This window comes from Lissotriton vulgaris, chromosome 6 (genome assembly GCF_964263255.1).
Source record: "Lissotriton vulgaris chromosome 6, aLisVul1.2, whole genome shotgun sequence".
In the NCBI taxonomy this organism is placed as follows: Eukaryota; Metazoa; Chordata; class Amphibia; order Caudata; family Salamandridae; genus Lissotriton; species Lissotriton vulgaris.
The window spans coordinates 934,532,642-934,555,196 of NC_141694.1; the positions used below are offsets into that span (position 1 = coordinate 934,532,642).

Genomic DNA, 22,555 nt, shown 5'->3' on the forward strand with positions numbered 1-22,555 from the left:
CTTAGCACAACCTCTCCAAAGAGTAAGAGTCTTACTTATTTCATGAGAATATATTACATGTAGATTTGCGAATTCTGGGTACTGCAATCAGGACAGTATAAAGAGAGTGGAAGAAACAAACCTATCCCAAGATGGAAACTCATCAATCCGAATATGTCCCTTAAAGGGGCTGTCCGGTGAAATAGTGTGTCTCAAACTCCTAGCATAGGTGATCAAACAAAAGAACATTCCAGGGGTCATATTATCAAGAACGGCGATAACATTATCGCCGCATTAGCGACAGGAAACTGCCGCTAAAGCAGCGATAAGGGGCTTGATAATATGCCCTTGAGAATTCCCATAGAAGTCCAGGTTCTGGTGTGAAGGACATCAAACCTGGGCTTCTATGGGAATTCTCTAGGGCATATTATCAAACCCCTTATCGCCGCTTTAGCGGCAATTTCCTGCCGCTAAAGCGGCGATAATGCTATTGCTGTTCTTGATAGTATGGCCCTAGATTTGCCTAGTGCTGGTGATGTTTAGAGACGTAGGACTGCGTAATGAAAACTGTCCTTTTCAGTAGATGGCTCCATTACTCCTTGAAGCATTTACCTCCGTCATATTTCTGATGATCAGGCACACGTTTACTCCACAACATATGCAGCCTTAGCGCTGATGCTATAGTGCTTACGTGACTTGCTCTGCAAATGTTTGAGTGACAAAACACCTTATAAGTTCCTTTTTGACTTGTAAATCACCAGTGTGCGTCCTATTAACGATGCAAAATGATCTTTGAACAGCGAAAATCCTCCAATGAGCACCCTCATTAAACCTTATTGGAAAGCAACACGTACCACACCTGTCTTTGTGGATCTACTGATCCACGTTAAAGAATTGTCAGTGGTGGAAACATTCTTCCGATGGAGAAAAGACCTGCCACGCAGCTTCGCTAGAAGATCAGATCCCAATTCTAAAGCTATACTGGTGAGAGAAAACATTGAATGGAGTTCACCTCTGAACAAAATGTTGCATAATTATGCTAAAGATATGTGCAATTTTCTGCCCGTTCAACAAGTGACAAAATCATACATTTTCACAAATACTTCTGAGATCCTAGAAGCTGCAGTGTTTCGGTCCCCTTTCTCAGGATTGCCGCTTTTGCAGGTCCTCAAGTGTCAAACAAGCATCAGCAAAGCCAATAGTTCTACCTTTACTCAACCAACCCATGTGAACACATGCATTTACAAATGCTGCTTAGTTGTGTTGCATGCACAACTGTTGTTTATCACATTAACATTTGCACTATTGGCTGTCCCAGTGCTGAGTAAAAAAACAACCAATTGCATTCATTTTGTACAGAATGAACATAGTAGATAAAGAATTGAATGTGACCAATATCATGATTACTGAGAGTACTTTTCAGTTCTAAAATAGTGCTTCATGCATACCTAAGAAAACACTTCTTTGAAGGAGGAAGAACACAAAATAACTAATAGCATGCTGTTAAAGAGTAATACATCCCTGGGTGGAACCAAAGTCCACTCCAGTCACATTTGAAATCATTTATATTAATATGTCAGCAAACAGGTCAGCTGTCAAGCGCACTGAAAATAGCAGAACCTAATTTTGCAATTTTACAATCAAAAGGAAAGTTGTTGTACCAATCACATCTTGGCCACCAGGAATCCTTATATATACACGTTTCTTATGGGGATCTTTTGCAGAAACACAAGTGTTCTAAAGGTATGAATCTTATTATTCAGTTAAGCTAACCGTGCAGATACTTTCTCATTATTATATATATCACGAGAGAAGTATCCTCAAGGTGCACACATATTGAGATGAAAAAATATTCTTTTGTCATCAAAGTGAAAGACTGTAATTTGTCATGCAAATCTCGTTCACCTATGTCGACAGTAACGCCATGAACAAAGAAGCCAATGTGAGTGTTTCTATTGAACTCTAAAAATATGATGTTTCTTTTGTCAAGATTATCAAAGCTGTAGCCTGGCAGCTCTCAGTAGTACTGCATCATGCAATTTTGGTCGTAGTGGAATCACAAGATGGCGGTTCATTTTGCACTGCTGAACTACTCATATCACCTAGAAGTGTGCTAGCAACAAAGACAGTCACAGGTATCATAACACTGACTTTTTTAGCACGTTCAGGTTGCTTCTTCTCACTCTCTATCTTTGAGAGACTCAACAAATATAAGTAGACAGCGCTAAGTGTCAGTGTGGCCCTGCATTTGTCTCTTTCAAGCTGTTTCTTCCAAAACTATGCTTTGCATGTGTCGCAATTTTTCAGACAGACTCATCGACTCGGCCAGCACTATCTATGAAACTTTATGTCTAATTTTGTTTGGTTCTGTAGTTCATTTTTCTCCACAGAATATGACGATCCAGTCAGTCATAAGTTTACCCAGTCTGCTCATGTAAGCATATGTCCTAATTAACTAAGTAAAGATATTTATTTGATTACTGTTTTTTGTAGCAAGTGTATCAATCTTTGAGCAGGCCCATTCTATGAAAAGTCTTCATTCTGTGGACCGCTCACCACGTGCAGGTCTGTTTCATAGTTGCAATCAATATCTGGGTTGCTGGATTCGGTCTTTTATTTATAATTTACGCTTTTAAGGTCCTCGTGAGGAAAGAAGGTTGTTTATTTCAATAAAGCAAACCAGGTCAAACATACATACATAGTAAGAAGCAGAAAAAAAAACACAGGGTCAGCACACTCGGTTTCTGTACCCCAGCTTTTGATAAAGGAATGCTGTACATTCATGCCTCCACCGCAGGGACATTGTGTTTGCACCTATACACATTCCCTTACACTGGATAGCTATGGACACTTTTCCAGCACCCATGATCTTTCAGATCCCAGTTCAACAAGCTGAGCCACCCCAAGTCTTCTCTGTGAGACACAGTAGAAGCACCAAGCTTTGAGATCTTCCAATGTCCACAGAGATGTGCGACTAATGTCCTCGTGTTCTCGTCTTCTGCCCTCCTTCATGCTTTGGGTTGTTGGGTTTCTTCTCCGGGTTGTGGACCGGTGAGAAGGGAAGTGGAAATCCATAGCCATTGATTCTGTCAAGGAAGACGCATTGGAAAAAGCGGACAGCAGCTGAGGGGGCAATCAGCAGAAAAGAGAGGTGTTTAGAGCGATGTGGAAGTAGATTATCATTTTATGATTTTTCAAATATAAAGACATTTGAAATTTAACAAATAGTACTATCCTGTTAGATCAATAGTGTTAGTATGACACTGCCCTACAGCAAGAAAATAGGATGTATGCAGCGTTCCTATTAAAGTTTCAACTTTCTAGGGCCCCCTCATTGATCATGCCGTGTAAATTTACACCAGTGAAGCATATTTTATAGGGAGGATTACATATCTGTTGTTGAAACATATTTACTCAAAACATTCAAATTTTCACAAATTGTCCAGAGCGCATGATGCCTCATACTGTGATGAATGCAAAGTATGAACAGAGTGGGGATCATCCCCAAACACTCAACTCATCTAAATAGCTCTTTTTTAATTCCGCATATCACTTACTCAATCAGATTGTAAAAAGTTCATCTGCCAGGTTATGCAGGAGAGATACAAATTTTAAAAGTGAAATGTGACTGGGCACTGACACCAACTGGCTTAGGAAGCCTGTAACGGTAAACCACATTTGTCCCTAGGGTAATCTTGCTCAGCCCGTATAAGCTTTATCAGTCACAAAGATTATTATTCATAGATTTGCCAGAAGTGTGTCATTTAAGGGCCTTTCAAACAATAGTACAAATAACAGAATTGTGGGGATGATTCAGAAAGCACATTGTGACTTTGATCGATCAGAAGGGCTATGAGGTTTCCAGGCCCTGGGTGATCAATGATCGCCCATTGATCTTCGTGTTGGACATGCTGGGGAATTTGATTCTGTGTAAGAAGAATGAACTCCCTTAGCTTTTCTCACCCTTAACTTGTTGTATATTGGCTGTGACCCCACCAGAAAAGTACATGATTTGCTGAAGCGACAGACACAAAGGCATTCAGTCAACTTGGCATGCTCTCAGACCAATTACATATGTAATATCTGACCCATTTTTGGACTGTGGTGGCTTTCCGAGGAAAGGCTCATATTTCTATTAACCTCTTTGGGCTCAAACCTCATAGCATTCTTTAGCATACCTGTTTCGCAAATGCAGTTTTCCTTTATTGATATAATGTGTTCACTCACACAATTCTGCTCAAAACACCCACATCCGGTACTGGACTGAATGGGTGCCGTGCAATGCTTGAGAAATGCCATAACTCTCTCGAAAGGTTGCCCTTTGTTAAATGTGACTAGCTCATCCAGAGATGGATTTTACTTTGCATTCTTATATTTGCAGTCCTGTATGTGTATTGGAAGATAAGACCCAGAAGGCAAAGTTGAAGCAGGAGTTGGATAAGTTGCGTACACCTGACCTGTGGCATATTTGAGCACAGAGTCAAATTCCATATGTCGCTACATGAATTGTCCTGCAGTTCATGAGTTAGGCAGCTCACATACGGGCTGCTCAATGAGATGTACTGACAAAGATATGCAGTGATGGAATGACTTGCAAGTATGTCACCTTTGTTTGTTCATTTGTATGCCCAGAGTAACAGGCCAACTGATGGGTTCCCAAGTGTTAGAAATGGGGTCTCCGATTGGCAGAGGTATGCACCATGTCCAAGTAGAGACCATCACTCTAGTCAGGGTAAGCTAGGTGCAAAATAAAAGTTAACTTGTGCTCACAGTCTGTTATCTTGGCACAGAGCAGTTAGGCTTATCTAAAGAGGCAAAGTGTAAAGTATTTGTGCAACACACACACACACACACACACACACACACAAACACAATGAAAACACCACAAAAGAACTCCACACATGTTAAAAAACCTAAACAATAATTCTATAAATAAATCAAGCCAAGTCCAAAACAACAAAAATCCAATGAGTAGAAGTTGAGTTATGAATTGTATTTATTTATTTATTTGTAAAGCGCAACATTCATCCCATAGAGATATCACAGCGCTTATGTAGCGGGACGTGGTGGTTAGGGCTGGGGCTGTTACGGTATGTGGCATTAGTCCTTGGGGAATAAGTGGGTTTTAAGTTTCTTCCTGAACACTGTGTAGTCCTAAATCAGCCATAGTTCCAGTGGAAGCTTGTTCCAGTGCAAAGCTGTGACGTATGAAAAGGTGCGTCCACCTGCCATGATCTTTCTGATCCTTTTAGTCTCAACTAGCGCCTGAAGATGTGATCTTAGGCACCTGGGAGGAGTGTAAAATTAGATTTTATTCTGAAGGATCCTAGAGCCAGTACGATAGAGTGCCTTGTGTGCATGTCTTATGAGCTTAAATCTTGCTCTTTGACACATGGGCAGCCAGTGAAGTTGCCTCAAGCAAGTGGTTGCTGAGCTGTATCTGCCCATGTTGTACACCAGTTTGGCCGCTACATTTTGTATCACTTGCAGACGTTTGAACAGATAGTCTGGCATGCCAACAAAAAGTGAATTTCCATAATCCAGCCTACTGACCAGTAGGGCCTGTGTGATTGTTCTCCTACTTTCCAGTGGGATCCAGGGAAAAAGCCTTTTTTAAAAAAATGCTTCAGCATAGCGAAGCTCATTCCACACAGGGTCCGCACATGATCCTGCGTGGATAGGGTGTTATCAATGAGAGCACCCACATTTTTTGCACACTGCTTGGGTGCTGGGGTATCTCCCAGTGAGTGGGGCCACCATGACACATCCCAGGTATGAATGGCTCCGCCGAGGAGCAGGATCTCAGATTTCTCAGCTTTGAGCTTTAAGCAGTGTTCCGACATCCAGGTTGCCATTTCAGTGAGGCAGTTGTTGAGTTTAGCCCTGGTGTCCTCGTGCCTGTCTCCGATGGCTATTGTCAGTTGAATGTCATCCGCAAAGAAACAAATACCAAACCCCACTTTGTACCAATTTTTGCCAAGGATGATACATAGGCATTAAATAGAGTAGGGCTCAGAGATGCTCCCTGCGGGACACTGCAACTGAGGGTTTTTGGACTTGAGCATAATGCACCCATTTGCATGGTTTGTGTTCTGTTGCTCAAGAACGGACTGAGCCATTGAAGGGCTTTTGCATGTATCCCTTTTTCATGGAAATTTTCCAATAGAAGCTGGTGGGAGACCTGGTCGAACGCCGCCAACAGGTCTAGCAGGATCAGGGCTTATGCCTTTCCCTGGTCCAGCAATGATCGTGCATTATCTAGTACTTTCAGGAGAGTTGCTTCAGTACTGTTGGTGGCCCTGAAGCCTATTTGTGAGGGGTCCAATAGTTTGTTGGCCTCCAGATAGTTAGACAATTGTCTATTGACCAACTTCTCCAATACTTTGGAGAGGTAGGGGAGTTGGGAGATTGGCCGATAGTTAACTGGGTTATTTACATCTGAGCCCACCTTTATCAGCAAGTGGGTCACTATGGCCTGTTTCCAGATCTCTGGGAAGACTGCTGTCTCCAGAGATTGGTTAAATAGCTGCGTGACATATGGACTCAGGGTGGCTATGATCTGCGCAAAGATGAAATGTGGGCTGGAGTCAAGAGGGGATACTGATTTGACTTCTCCCATTGCCTTGGCGACCACCCCTTCTGTAAAGGGGGTGAAACTGCCCAGACATATGGGGGCATTGGGATGAGGGTCCATGTTTTCCCAATTGATGGGATCTCCTGGGGTATTAATGCTAAATGACGAGTAAATTGTGCATATTTTATCCATGAAAAATTCAATAATCATCCCACAGCATTCCACTGATGGATGCAGGGTTTGGGACATGCAGGTCGGTTTGCATAATTCTCGCACTATTTTGTATAGCTCTGTTACTAAGTTTCTTTTCTCATTTATTCGTTGTGCAAAATACGTCCTTTTGGCCTTCTTAATTGCATAATTGAAGCTCCTGAGTTCTGCTTAGTATGCTGATTTGTCGTGGTCCAATCTGGACATTCTCCAGTTGCGTTCTCATATTTTGCACTTTTTTTCCGTGCCTTAAGTTCTATTGTGTACCACTTTTCGGATACAGTTCTTTTTGTGGATTTAGGTTTAAGTTATAGTGCACATTGATCCAGTGTATTGGTAATCCCTGTTTCGATGTTTACTGCACCCCTATTGGTGGGGAGGGTTCCCAGGGTCTCTAAATCGTTGGGGGCAAAGTGGAGCTGAAATAGGTCAGGAGTGACTCATTTCCAGACTCTGTATGTCCTGTGCGTAGGTTTGGGAGCTTTTGCTGATATCGCCAATTGGGTAAATAAGAAGGTAATTAGTGAGTGATCGGTCGATGTGACAGGTTTGATTTCCTTGAGTGCGGTGGATTCTATATTGGAGAACAATGGATCCAGTGTATGCCCTGCAATGTGTGTGGACCCTATGATCCATTATTTTAGTTGAAGGATCTGCATGTTGTTTTCCAGATGGGTTTACACCTTATTTTTAGATTTTTCAAAGTGGAAATTGAAGTCACCAATAACCATAACATTTTTGTATTTTAGGCAAGCAGGAAATAACAGTGTAAGCAGTTTAGCACAGAATTCTCAAAGAATAAAAAGAGTTCTAGTGCTAGAATCAATATGCGCCTATGGGGTTATCTGGTCGCGCTGGACCAGGGCAAAGTTAAAAATATAACCCATATGCTGTGGAGCACAGGCCAGATACAGACCCACGCAGGCCTGGTGAACAATGTACCTCATCCTGGTCGCAACAGTGAGATGTGTGGTGCCCTTGAGCGATGCGTTGAGCGATCCATTGATGACGATCCCGCAGTGGTGGCAATGTATAGATTCAATGGATGAAGGGCCAAGATGCATTGATTCCGAGTGCAATGCCCTGAGTTTCCCCACATAGTCAAAGGAGGCGTCGCTCCCTGTAGGCTACTGTGGCGGCAAAGTGTGGTACAGTGTGTCGGTTTCTGCAGGTGCTGCAGTGGTTCCAATGCGATGCCACGGGTTCTGCTCCTGCTACAGGGACGATAAGTCATTTTCAGCCCCAATGTGATGCCCTAGGTTCTGCTACTGCCACAGGGACGATGAGTCAGTTTCTGCTCACGCAGTCAGCGGATGTGTTGGTGCCTCTGAAGCAAGTATCTGGATCCACTACCAGTGAACCAGGCATGAGAACAGAGGTAGAGACTTTAATACCCCTGAGTCTCAAGCAACAGGAGGCAACTAAATAAGCCCTTGGAGATCACTTTGGTGCAGGGCAGAGTCCAGCTCTCCTCAGCAGGGTGAGAGAGCAGCAGGCAGCACAAAAGAAAAACAGGCCTTTCAGGTCAGCAGTCCAGCAGAGCGTCAGTCCTTGATCCAGCACAGCAGTTCTTCTGACAGAGTCCAGTTGTAGGTCCAGAAGTGTCTGATTTGATGGGGTCAGGAACTCAGTACTTATACCCAGTTGTGCTTTTAAAGTAGGGGTGACCTCAAAGAAGCATCATTGAAGTGCACAGAGGTCCTTTCTTCTCAGCTCTGGCTCCAGACTATCAGTAGGGGGGTAATCAGTCCTTTGTATGGGGACAAAACACTGCCTATTCAGGTGCAAGTGTCAGTTCCTCCCTCCTTTCCTACCCAGGAAGGGCCATCAGAATGCAGATGAGTGCTCAGACACATCTAACCTTCCTGTGCGTGTGGCTGTCTAGAGAGAATATGCCAAGTGAAGCTATCACCCACCCCAGAGGTGTATTGTAGTAAGGCTGCAGGCACACAGAGCAGTAAGAGCAGAGGAATGCCCACTTTCTAAATGTTATAACAAAAACAAGAGCGACCCATATGTTCCTGTGAACTCGATATAGATAAACAGCCCAAAAACATTTGTTCACAGGGAACTCTTTACAACAAAGCAATGAAAATGTGCAAGGAGGAGACGTGATGGCAAGATGGCAGCTTTGCAGAACGGCCGTTTCGCTTCTCTCTGACCACGGATATACATGGAGGCAGAATGTGACAGCAAAATAGATGAAAACACAAACTGCTTGTAGAATTAAGAAATAAAGCGATCTAAGAGGCGAGGAGAGAAAAATCCTGGAGAACTGTGCTGCGGTGGCTGTAACAAAGTAGCGGGCGAACAGGGATGGGCCCAGGCGATACAGTGTGTCTAAACTTGGAGACCTCCCCCAGACTCGCCTTGCGCGGAATGCTGCTTTGCCGAGCGGAGCTGACAAGAGCTCTCTGGGCTTACTTTGCGGGTTCATCGTCCTGTGATGCGGAGAGGGATCGCATGCAATGCTCTTGGCTTTGACGGGAGCCCTCGGTGATTATGGCCTCGAAAATTCCTGTTGCTGGAGGGTGAAAGGAAAGACGCGCTCGGGCTTGGGCATCGGGCTGTCCCCCAAAGTGAATATAGCAGCAAATACAGCCGCGGATTCTCAAACCAAATCGGGACCCAAGAAGCAAGTCTGCTCAGCAGCAAATCCTCAAGCCAAACTGGATGAGAAGAAAAACTGGACCGGAATGCCACAGAGTGCTGAGCCTACTGTGCTAGAAATGCTGCGAGCAACACCACAGCTCAGGACACAACAAGTAGGTGTATCACAAGGTGTGCCAGATGAAACAGATGAGCAGTACCAGGGGGGAATATAGACAAAGGAAAGGAGACTGGGGGAAAGGATGTATTGAACCCACCAGCTATAAGTGTAAGCCTGACCTCGAACGCTAGCACAGCCATTGATAGTGTAACAAGCGAATTGTGCAAGCCAAAACAATATATTCAATCTCCTCCTTCCGTAGAAACTCCTCCTTGCCTGCAGCCAGAGATACAAATCCTTAACAATGGGGATACAACAGCCATTACAAAGCCGGTGGAAAATTTTGGTAAGCAAAGGTCTGTCAATCCAATAGGGGGTCCAATTGCAGTGACCGAGAATTATGCCACATCCTCTAACCATAGTGAACAGGATTTGTACTTATTCTCTGATGGTATTTGGTCAGTGTCCGGCTCCCCCTCTGAGTCTCGGGAAGACTCTAGCGACGAGAATTCGGATACTGGGGAAAAAGATATGACTGCCACAATTCACAGAACGATGAAAAGAGCAACACAACCTAGCCCGCAGAAGAAAAACCTAAGGTGGGATTATCTGGGAGCAGAGTTATTTAGCACAAGCAACAAAAATACACCACCAACTGAGAATCCATCTTCTGCCGCACTCCCAACTCTGGACACTGTCATTCAATGTATACTCTCTCATCGGGAAGAGACACGTCAAGACAGTAAACGAGCGCAGACAGCAATGCATAAAATCCACGGGGCAGTCAGAAAGGTCGCAAAATCATGTGTGGTAATCAACGAACGACTCACAGCTCTTGAGGCCCGGACTGAAACATTAAAGACTGATGCTACCACAACACGCACAGCTACTGAGGCACATGAGGCGCAGCTCGTCGATATACAGTGGAAAATTGAGGATTTTGAAAATAGATCGCATCATAACAATCTACGTGTCCTAGGGGTTCCTGAGGGAAAGGAAGGAGCGGACACTCGTAGATACATGGGGGATTTCCTGTCTAAAGCATTCCCAGAGCTTGAGGAGTGGAATTGGGAACTGGAAATTCAAAGGGCGTACCGCGTTCCCTTTAATCCCAATTCTCCTCCAAAGCCCGACACTAAACCCTGTGCGATACTTATATACTTTGGCAATTTTCTACTTCGCCAGGCAGTCTATGACAAAGCAAAACCCACAACAAAGCGCAGTGGTGGGGATTATACTTTTTTTGTACAACCGGACTATTGTCATTTTACTGTTGAAAGACGTTGGCGCCTTCGTCAAATGATGAAACCAGTCCAGGATCGTGGGGGACAGGCATTTCTCCTGCATCCTGCCCAGTTGAAAATAATTAAGGTAGAACATGTCCGCTTTTTTACTTCAGAAATTAAAATACAAGAGTATCTAGAGAAATGGACTTGAACTCATGGACTGAGCGAATGTTTGGGATTAAGGGCAAGATTATTTTAGGGCCTATGGACATGTATCTCTAGTGTGTTTCTCTTCTTCCGTAGATCTTTATAGTATACGTTTTTGAGCCTTATCGACTTTTGTTTGCTGCCTTTTAGCTCATTTTTGGGTCAGGGGGGAGCGACCATCACAGCAGACTACTAGTAGTCTCAATGCCTTTTTGTAAGGGAAGGGTGGGGGGCGGGAACCGAGAGTTAGGCATGGGTGAGGCAAGGGACACGGGTGTAAGGTGGGGAATGGGGGGTGGCGGAATTGGGGGCGGGGGGGTTTTGTCAGGGAAAAAAGGGGGAAATGGAGAGGATACAAGCAAAAATGAATGTAAAACAATTTGTATCAGAAGGCAAAGGTGATTAAAGCAGAGAAATTCAAGTAGATCAAATGGCTAAAATTACTATTTGCTCAGTGAACGTAGGGGGTCTTAATGATAGACAAAAACGTAGTAGAGTTGAAGAGATTTTAAAAAGCTTTAATGCTGACTTTATATGCCAGCTGGAAACGCACATCCCGTGGGGGAGCCGGGATATGCTGGCTATAGTAGGCTATAACCTTATGACATGCTCTACCCAGACCTCAACCATTAGAGGAACTACGGTTCATATGAAAAATCGGTTTGGGTCGGCCATACGGACACTGGGAGACAAATCAGGAAGATGGGCGATGACCCAGCTCCCTATTGGAATCAATGTATGTTCAGTTTATGGGTCAAATGAGGACGATCCCCAGATTTTTAGTAATCTAGAAATTGAGGCAGCATCATGGCCTGGCCCGTTTATATTTTGTGGAGACTTTAACATCCATTATGAAAAGGGGTTTTGCAGCACCCAAAGATATCAAGGGAGAAAACCCAGAGTTCATTATGCACTGTCTGCTTTACAAACTAGTTACGATCTGCGTGATGTCTGGGGACTGAAATATCCATCAGATCCTGGGTACACATAATATTCAAATCCTCATAAAAAAAATGTAGGCTTGATTATTTTTTTGTGTCGTCCTCTCTTATTTCATCTGTTGAAGTAAAGAGACTGCCAAAAGTACTTTCAGACCATAACCCCTTAATTATGGGTCTGACACTCCCAAATCTAGAACATTTAAAAATGAAATGGACATTTGATAGATCACAGCAGCATAATGAAAGCTATATAACGTATATTAAGAAATGGGCTATTGAATATTATGAGGTGAATCAATATAGTTCCTCACGTAATACAGTCTGGGACAGTTTTAAAGCCGGGCTCCGGGGGGAGACAATTAGCTTTGCAGGAAGAGTCAGGAAACAAGAAAAGCATGATACCTAGACTGGGAGAGCTGGAAAAAGAATGGAAAAAGAATATACAGGGGCAGTTAGACAAAATCAAGAGAGAGAGGAAGATACAATACATCAAAATATAGCAATTATTAAGGTTGAAATAAATAACCACTACACTATGAAGGGAGCAGCCATCTACCAAGCACACACGTCAGAAGGATATGAGTATGGTGAATCTATTGGTAAGGTTCTTGCTTTACGGACCAAACAAAAAATAGCTAAACAATATATAACAGAAATAAAGGGTAATGATGGAGCTTCATATACAGTAAAAAAGGATATTATTAAAATCTTCGAGAAATTCTATCAAGACCTATATAAGCAAGGGAATACTGATGTTATGCTAGATAGTGATACTGAGCGCACTTTAGGTAATCAACGTAGGCTTAATGAAGAAATGCGGAAAGAGCTGGATAAAAAAATAACGGAAATAGAGGTACTTGGCTCTCTACAACAAACTAAGGGGGAACCTCTATACTGACCTATATTCCTTTACGTCTGAGCATTAAAATCTCTACAAGATTACAATTACGATGCTACATAAGACAAAAAGTAATTCATTAAAACATAGAATGTATATTTGATTTCTTTCATTTATTTTATATCTTTTGCATAACAGATTATTTTTTTCATTTTCTGGTGATCATTTTATCACAGTTACAAAACAGTGACATGGTAACAAGTGTATATATAATTAAAAAATGCATGGTTGAATCATATTTAAACAGAAACCCCTAAACAGTACATATAAAATGACTTTCACTCATACCATCATTCATACGAACTCAAACTTTCATACCAATTATCCTAACATTACTAACAACAACACACAACAGTGAAAAAAGTGAACAACATGTATCATGTCCTCCGATAGACTCCTCAGAATGTAGCTAGAACCCGTTATTTTATTTCTTCCTTTTTGTTTTGAGGGTTAGCAGTTTTTAGTACTCATTTCCTTTCCTTCTCCAAATTTTGATATCTGATTTAAGCTGAGGGTGTCTGATGCGTACGGCCTACGTACGTTTTGGTGATATCATTAATTTGCTTCACCTTCTTCAGGGCCAACATGTAAATGGACAACAGACAGGTGCATACATACAGTTAAAACCAAGGGGTTCTCATTATCTGCAATAAGAACATATATACCATGATTAAGTTATGAGCATCCTGAATTCAAATCAATGTTTAGAAGATTTAATTAAACTTTTTTTATGCTATAGGCTAACCCGTGACATGGTCAAAGTTAGAAATGAGTCGGATATGGTAGGTGAACTGAGTAGTTTGGTACCTTATTACCCAAGCTGAAGAGGCGAGTTGTGAAAAAAGGTTAGTATAGTAAAGCCTTGTGAATCCCAAAAGAATTTTAGATAGTTTTAATAAAAAAACAGATTAGGTGATAACTAGTGTATGGAAACATGCATTGCATGCATGTGTCATCTGCAAGTGGGTTGAGGAGAAAATTATATCACCTGTATCTATGTTGACAATATTAGGACTCTTTTAGCAAAATAGATTTTGTGGACAGTCTTTTTGTTGACTCTCTGAGTGGATAAATTCCTGTAAAGAGGGATACAAAAATAGAGCCTCATAAATTTCTATGCTAATTTTTAGAGAGGTTTCTTATATAGGGCTGTTTGTGACTGCATATTACCGCAGAGTTGTGGCTCCACAGGATGTATCTGTGGTTTGGGTTAAAGGCTGTAATGTGAGTTCTTTGGCCCCATATGGTCGGTCGTTATTTCTTTGGGACCTAAAACATAACAACGAGGGTCCAAAGTTTATAACAGATCCCAAAGTATGTTCATTGTTTAAGAATTGACAAGATAAAGAGGTGCCTCAGCATCTGACCTGTCGAGCATGTGGGACTTAATAATTGGAGATAATGCGATGCCTTCTGTGCTTCTAATTTTTATTTTTGTGTTGCTGATATATAGTGCTGACTATTATGTTCTTGCATCCAAATAAGAAACGCAATTAGAGTGAATGAGTATAATATTACAACACTATTATTTCATTGGTTGTCATAATGAATCAATCACAGAGACTGAGTGAGAAAATGGATTGGAACAAGCCCATAAACAGAATTTCCCAGTAACATGAGAGGGTCGAAACATCGTCACCAACAAAGGAAGGGAGAGGCCCAGAATACTAGAACTAATCTCTAGAATCATGTATTAAACCTATGTCTCCTATAGGACCTCCCTTACCATACCAATAACCAATTGCTGTTTATTTTCTTGTCACTGTAAATTATTTCACTGTTGGTTATGGTCACTACACTGGGGCACATCAGTCATTTTTTTGCCTTGTATATAGTGTGAATACACAGTATAATTCCTTTTCTTAGTACTGTTTTTTGCAAATACAATAACACCGATTTTTGGCTGAAGTGGGCACAACAGAAATATTGTTGTTTGTGGGCTTTTTCCAATCCATTTTCTTCCTCTATCTCTGTGATTGATTCGTTATGACAACCAATGAAATAATAGTGTTGTAATATTATACTCTTTCACTCTAATTGCGTTTCTTATTTAGATACAAGAAAATAATTCTCCTTGCGCATTTTCATTTGTTTGTTGTAATGAGTTCCTTATGAACACTTTCTAAAAGTGGCATTTCTAAAATATTAATGTTAAATCCAAGTTTACCATTCCAAAGAAATAAATCATGACAAAGCTACTTCTTTCTAATCAGGAATTACAGCCTTAAAGTGTATTGATGAATCGCAATGTAAACCTACGAGAGGAGTTTGCTTCCCCGTAGTGAATAAGTAATGTAGGTGTTTTTCATTACCAGGACATGCAAAAATTTAAAGTACATGTCCTACCCTTTACTTACACAGCAGTCTGACCTATGGGATACCTATGCCTACTTTAGAGGTATAATAAAAGGGGAGTTTAAGGATTGGCAAAAGTTTTAAATGCCAAGTCAAAGTGACAGTACTGCACACATAGATTCTGCAGCAGCAGGCCAGAGACAGGTTGGAGGCTACTTGTGTGGGAGGCACAACCAGTGCTGCAGGCCCACTAGTAGCATTTAATTTACAGGCCCTGGGTATGTAGTATGCCACTTACAATGGGCTTACAAGTAAATAAAATATGCCAAACAGGTGTAAACCAATTATACCATGTTTAGACGAGAGAGAACATGCCCTTTAGTACTGGCCAGCAGTAGTAAAGTGCTCAGAGTCCTACAGCCAACAAAAACAAGTTCAGAAAAAGAGTGGAAGGATGGCACAAAGTGTGGGGTAACGCTTCAAAGAGGGCCATTTTACAACTTGACCCCATCCAGCCTTAAGCCAGGGTAGTGTAATCAATACCTTGATGGACTTTCCAGCTTAGGGCGATAGAACATGTCTAATGGCCCACTACTGCTCCATCTGGGAATAACCCAAGCTCCAGGCCTGGGAATAGTGTACCCTGGGTTTCTGCCTACCCCCACTATACTGGAACTTGTCTGGGTTACTGAGAACCCCGCCTCATCCTATTGAGGGGATCCTGAAGCACCTCCCTTAGGAACACTCTCAAATGCTTTTACGGACACTCTGGTACTCACCAAGAGTCTGCTTCCTTTGCAAGTTCCCTGGGATGAGAGAACATACAATCATGCAGGTGTTGGCGTAGCCCTGAAAACAGTGACCGAACATGTGTCCTCTGGCAATCGAATTGTACAGCCCCTCAAAGTATTTACCCTACTACCTTTCACACAACCCTCCTGTGCCTTTCAAATGTTCCCCACAAAATCCTTCTAGGATTGGTGAGGCAATTTCTGGCTGCTCCTGAATTTCAATCTGCACCCTTCTGGGGTAAATTCATACTTCCTGATGAGGGTATACTTCAAAGCTGATACCTCAACCCATCCACCTTCTCTGGGGCCAGCAAGGCATCCCTCCCATCATGAGGCATATGACTACAAAGGCCCGCTCCCCAATCCTCCTTGGGGATCCTGTGTACTTCTAGGGCTAATTCATAGATCTAAAATGATGTGTCTATGTGATCCCCTCCTTGAAGTCAGGTACCAAGTCTATGGGTATGTGGACTCTTTCTGTTAGACGGAGACCCAGAGGGTCGGCCGAGTACAGGGGGAGAGGCCTCCGGTGAGGGCCATCTCCGGCGATCGTACAGACAAGTAACTTCCCCCCCACAGATGGACACCACACAAGGATGAGATCTGCACACTTTATATAGGGTTCCTGAGGCAAGGTTATCAACGATACAGTGGGGGCAGGACACGATGATCCTCCCAATTCTAGTCTCTGTAGGGTAAGGGGTAGCGGGACAGTCTTGGTAATGGTCCGGTACCGGGGCGGCCCGAAGGAGCTCACAATCCTCGAACTAGGGGTCTGCAAGGTCCGGCCGCGGCAGCGCCAGCAGGCTAGGATGATAGTTCTCGGCAAGGAGGGCCGCGGCAGCGCCAGCAGGCCAGGATGGAGGCTTTACGATGAGGAGGGCCGCGGCAGCGCCAGCAGGCTAGGACGAGGGTTCACGTTGCAGAGGGGCCGCGGCAGCGCCAGCAGGCCGGAGCGATGGTTCACAAGGAGGGGCCGCGGCAGCGCCAGCAGGCCAAGGCGAAGGTGCACGTTGCAGAGGGCCGCGGCAGCGCCAGCAGGCTTCGGTGATGGTTCACAAGGCAAGGCTGCGGAAGCGCCAGCAGTCCGTCAAGGATGAGTTCTTCAAGGTGTCTCTCGACTCCAGGATACAACTTCCTTCCTGTTCTGGAGCTGCCCCAGTTATAGGTCTGGTCTCCTTTGATGTCCGGACCCTCGCGCTTGGAGGTCGGGAGGTCCGGGATGAGGGAGTCCAGACACCCAGCAGGGGAGTGGAGCCCGCGCCCGGGGAGGCCGGGGGCGATCGGCACCTGGCGGGGGAGAGCCATCGACACTTCTTTCTCCCATTGACCTGCCAAGTGGTCTCTTCACCTCCTGGGTGGATGGTGGTGCCTCGATGTCGGGGCCTGGCCAGGCCCAGGGTTGGGGTCGAGCCGAGGCCACGCGGCCTCGTGATGCAGTGTCCAAAGATGGCGGCTGGGCCGGGGCAATGGTGCTGATGGAGGCCCAGGCCAGCCGATACTGGGGGTGTTCGGGAGCAGGCGTCCTGTTGGGGACGGGTTGCGGGCTTCCTTGGTGGGTTGCCGGGATGGTTCTCTCTGGGGATACAGGGAGAGCCGGCGTCCGGGCCCTATCATACGGGGAGGGAGCGAGCCTTTCACGAGGCCTGTCCAACATGCGTCCCCCCAGCTGAAGGCAGGGAGAGTCACCCATCCTCTTGGGTACTCTCCTCGCCGAGGCGGAAAAAGCGTGACAGGCCGTCCGCGTTGGCGTGGTCTTGGCCAGGACGATGCTCCACAGTGAAGTCCATCCCCTGCAAGGAGATGGACCATCGCAACAGTTTTGGGTTCTCCCCCCGCATTTGCATCAGCCACTGAAGGGGTCGGTGGTCTGTCTGTACCCTGAAATGGGTACCGAAGAGGTAGGGCCGGAGTTTCTTGAGGGCCCATACCACTGCGAAGGCCTCCCGCTCGATGGTGCTCCAGCGCTGTTCTCGAGCCAGTAGGCGTCGGCTGATGAAGGCCACTGGCTGATCGACTCCCTCGGCGTTGAGTTGAGAGAGGACTGCCCCAACGCCATGATCTGAGGCGTCCGTCTGGACTATGAATTCCCGGCTGTAGTCGGGGGCCTGGAGCATGGGGGTGGTGCACATAGCGGTCTTCAGCTTCTCGAAGGCCGCTTGACAGTCCGGAGTCCATTTGACTGTTTTGGGGTTTTTCTTGGAAGTGAGTTCTGTGAGGGGCCCCACAATGCTGCCATAGTCCTTTACGAACCGCCGGTAGTATCCGGTGAGCCCCAGGAAGGCTCGGACCTCGGTTTGGGTGACAGGTGGTTGCCAGGACTGGATGGCAGCGATCTTGAGCTGAAGGGGGGCCACCAGACCGCTCCCCACTTGGTGTCCGAGGTAGGTCACGGACCCCTGGCCAATCTGGCATTTGCTGGCTTTGATGGTGAGGCCGGCCTGCTGGAGGGCGTGCAGGACTTCTCGGAGGTGGTGGAGGTGGTCTGCCCAGTGGCGACTGTACACAGGAATAACGTCCAGGTAGGCGGTGCTGAATTCTCCGAGGCCCGCCAGTACCTGGTTCACGAGTCGTTGGAAGGTAGCTGGAGCGTTTTTCATGCCGAATGGCATCACTTTGAAGTGGTAGTGGCCATCCGGGGTAGAGAAGGCGGATCGTTCTTGGGCCCTGGGGGTAAGGCCGATTTGCCAGTAGCCCGCTGTTAGATCGAAGATGCTCAGGTAGCGGGCGGCCCCCATGCGGTCAACTAGCTCATCTGCCCGGGGGATAGGGTGAGCGTCAGTTCTGGTAACGGCGTTCAGGCCCCGATAGTCCACACAAAACCGGAGCTCGGGGGCAACGCCTGGGGCGGCAGCCTTGGGGACCAGTACGACTGGGCTGGCCCAGGGGCTGTCAGATGGCTCGATCACTCCCAGAGCCATCATCTTGGTGACTTCGTTCTGGATGCAGGCGCGCACCCGATCTGGCACCCGGTACGCCCTGTGTCGAATAGGTGGACTATCCCCGGTGTCTACGTCGTGAAGGCACCAGGGGGTGACCCCGAGGGTAAGGGAGAACAGGTTTGCAAATTGTAGCAGGAGAGCTCGACAGTCTTGGCGTTGCTCCGGAGACAAAGCATCGGAGAGTCTGACCCCTTCCACTGAGCCATCCTGTTCACGGGTCCTCAGGAGGTCAGGGAGGGGCTCGGAGTCTTCCTCCGTAACACTATCTGTCGCCATCAGTAGGCTGAGTTCCGAGCGTACGAAGTGGGGTTTGAGTCTGTTGGCGTGGAGGACTCGAAGGGGGTTCCGGGAGGACTCCATGTCGATTAGGTAGGTGACGGGGCCCTTGCGCTCTATCACCTTGAAGGGTCTTGTCCATTTGTCCTGTAGGGCACAGGGTTCGACCGGAGACATCACCCAGACTTGTTGTCCCGGTTCGAACTCGATGGAGGAGGCATGCTGATCATACCATTTCTTCATGTCCTCCTGGCTGGCTTCAAGGTTGGCTTTGGCTAGCTCTCTGAATCGCCGGGTCTGGTTGCGGAGGGTCAGGAGATATTTATATACGTCTGGAGGAGTCTTTTGGGGGGCCATCTCCCATCCTTCCTTGACCAGGCTGAGGGGACCCCGGACGGGGTGTCCGTACAGGAGCTCAAAGGGGCTGAAGCCGAGGGATTTCTGGGGGACTTCTCGATAGGCGAATAGGAGGCACGGGAGCAGCACGTCCCATTGGCGACGTAGGGGTTCTTCTAGGCCCATGATCATTCCCCTGAGAGTGCGGTTAAACCGCGCGACCAGTCCATTTCCTTGCGGGTGATAAGGGGTCGTGAATTTGTAGGTGACCCCGCACTGTTGCCAGAGAGACCTCATGTACTTCGAGATAAAGTTCGTGCCCCTGTCACTGACGACTTCCCGGGGGAAGCCCACTCGAGAGAAGATCCCCATCAGGGCTCGGCCTACCACGGGCGCTGTCACGGTCCGAAGAGGAATGGCCTCGGGATAGCGGGTGGCGTGGTCCACCAGGACCAGGATGAACAGGTGCGCCTGTGCCGTTCGGGGGTCCAGGGGCCCCACAATGTCTATTCCCACCCGTTCGAACAGGGTTGTGACGACGGGCAAGGGTTGCAAGGGTGCTTTGATCTTTCGGCCACTCTTCCCGCTGGCCTGGCAGGTGGGGCAGGCCCGGCAGTGGTTGGAGACATAATTTCGCATTTTGGGTCAGTAGAAGTGAGTTACCAGGCGGTCGTACGTTTTGTCTTGCCCCAGGTGTCCAGCGAGAGGGACATCGTGTGCCAAGTTCAAAAGGAAGTCTCTGAAGCGGAGGGGTACCACCAGCCCCCGACTGGCCCCCAGCTCAGCGATTCTTTGCTCACTGTAGAGCAGGTCATTGTCCCAATAAATCCAGTGGGCCCCTGAGGTGTCTCCTGCGCTCTGGGCGAGGGCTTGCTGCCGGAGTCCCTCGAGGGAGGGACATGTTCTCTGCTCCTGTCGGAATTGTTCCTGGGTGGGACCACCCTCTTGACGCCACTGGGCCAGTTCGGGAAGGTCCTGGAGCCGATCGGGCCCTTCGTCGTTTTGTTCTGGAGGACTGGCTCCTAGGGCGGCTCCCTCTGGGACGATCGGGGGAGGAGGCTCTGGCCATTCGGGTTCTTCGGGACTGGGGATGGCACGGGCGGCCATGGACCGGGTCGTTACGCAGGCCCATTCAGGGAGGCCCAACATCCCCAGGTGCTCTCTTCTTTCAACGGCTGCCCAGGGGGAACTTTCGAGGTCGTTCCCCAGGAGGCAGTCCACGGGGGCATCATCGCGGACAGTTACTTTCAGCATTCCGGACACTCCTCCCCACTCGAAGGGGACGCAGGCCATCCGACACAGGCTTTCTGAGTTGTCGGCTGACCGGACGGGGCAAAGGATGTTTGGCAAGATCTGGTCCGGGGTCACCAGATGACAGCGGACTGCGGTCACACTGGCCCCGGTGTCGCGTAGGGCTTCAGCCCGGCGCCCATTGATGTTGACCCACTGGCTGTATTTCTGCGTGTTGGCGGGTAGGGGAGCCCGCGGGATCATGTCTCTTTCCCCTAGGCAGACCAGGGACATGGCGGCTGGTTCCCACTCGGGCTGGTCGGCCTTGTACTCCTCAGGGTCTTCTGGGGTCTGCTCTTCCCCCAGGGCGGCGGCAGCGACCTGGCGGGGCATAGGGTTCTGGTTCTTCGGGCAATTAGGATCATTGGCGTAGTGGCCAGGTCGCTGGCATCGGTGGCAAGTAACGTTGGCTCGGAAACCTGGACGCATCGGGGGGTTTCCCCTGCCGGCCAGGGGCGGGGCGTTGCTGGCGGGAGCCACCGGAATGGCGTCTCTGCCCCGACCCTGGCCTCCTCCTCCCCCTCGGGGGCGATGGGGTCCTTGGGTAGTTCTGTTCGGTTCGCTGGGCCCGCTTCGGGCAACTCGGGTGCTTTCCCATCGGTTAGCTTCGGCGGCGAGTTGTCGGGGTTCAGTCAGTTTACTGTCGAGGAGGTGCTGCCTGAGCTCGACGAAGCAATTGTTAGAAAGGTGCTCCCACACAATAAGGTCAAAGAGTTGCTCGTAAGTGGTCACCTTGCTGCCCTTGATCCACCCCTCGAAGGCTCGGCTGAAGAAGTTCACGTACTCCACCCAAGTCGTACCCGGGATCCGTTTGCAGTCGCGGAACCGCTGGCGGTACATCTCGGGCGTGAGTCCGTATCGAGTGAGGAGGGCGGCTTTCATGTGGTCGTAGGATGTCATCTGATGGTCCGGGAGTTGCAGCAGGGCGTCTCGCCCTTCGTTGACAAACCTCCCCCATAACCCGGCTCCCCAGTCGCTCTGGGGAATCCGGTGGGAGGTCATGGCTACCTCATAGGCTTTGAACCATTGCTGGATATCATCGTTCCGGTAATACTCTCTGACGACATCCTTGGGGATGTGGACTTTAGGGTCTGTAGTGGCAGGAGTGTTCGGGCGCTCGGGAACCCCGAGATCTTTGTTCTGTTTCCGAAGCTCTATTTCTTTTAGGTTGCGCTCATGTTCGTAGGCTAGCTTTTTCTCTTCTAACTCTCTCTGTCTTTGTTTCTCTTCCCGCTCCTCTCGGAGCCGCAGGTGTTCCAACGTTATTTTTTGTTCAGCCAATTTCAGTTCTCCATCTAAACGAAGTCGAGCCAGTTCCAATTCATGGAGCCTGCTTTTTTCCCGTTCTCGGATCTCCTCTGGGGAGAGACCCGATCTTCTTTCTTCCGTCGGAGTGGTGCTCGTTTCCGGTGTCTCGCGGCTTTGGTTTTGGGGTACGGCCGTACCCGTCTCTGCCCAAGATTCCAGGGCCTTTTTGAAGTCTTCTTTCGTGCTCAGTCCTGTGGTAGCAATGCCTAGTTCTATGCAGAATTGTTTTAATTCTCTGTGGTTGTACTCTTCTAATTTCTCCATCTGGAATTTTTCTGTGGTTCCGCTCTCTTTTGTTGTCATTGTGGTTGAGTCGTGGGGTGAGTTACTCTCTGTACGATTACGCTTTGGTTCGGATCGCGCCGCTGGCCACCAATGTTAGACGGAGACCCAGAGGGTCGGCTGAGTACAGGGGGAGAGGCCTCCGGTGAGGGCCGTCTCCGGCGATCGTACAGACAAGTAACTTCCCCCCCACAGATGGACACCACACAAGGATGAGATCTGCACACTTTATATTGGGTTCCTGAGGCAAGGTTATCAACGATACAGTGGGGGCAGGACACGATGATCCT

At 47.2% G+C, this 22,555-nt stretch overlaps 1 protein-coding gene across 50 annotated transcripts in view; it reads right to left on the reverse strand.

Annotated features, from left to right (window-relative positions):
* Nucleotides 1-2,623: 2,623 nt before the first annotated feature.
* The window catches only part of LOC147708230 (uncharacterized), a 2,035,583-nt gene continuing 2,015,651 nt past the window's right edge, over nt 2,624-22,555 (reverse strand). For 48 of the 50 annotated variants that reach the window (XM_086926979.1, XM_086926974.1, XM_086926953.1 and 45 more), the window contains one exon: nt 2,624-3,102. In XM_086926979.1, coding sequence (XP_086783105.1) covers nt 2,954-3,102 — 149 coding nt within the window. In that variant the 3' untranslated portion in view covers nt 2,624-2,953. The remainder of the gene's footprint in view (nt 3,103-22,555) is intronic. The other 2 variants (XM_086926945.1, XM_086926931.1) reach the window with 1 other exon arrangement.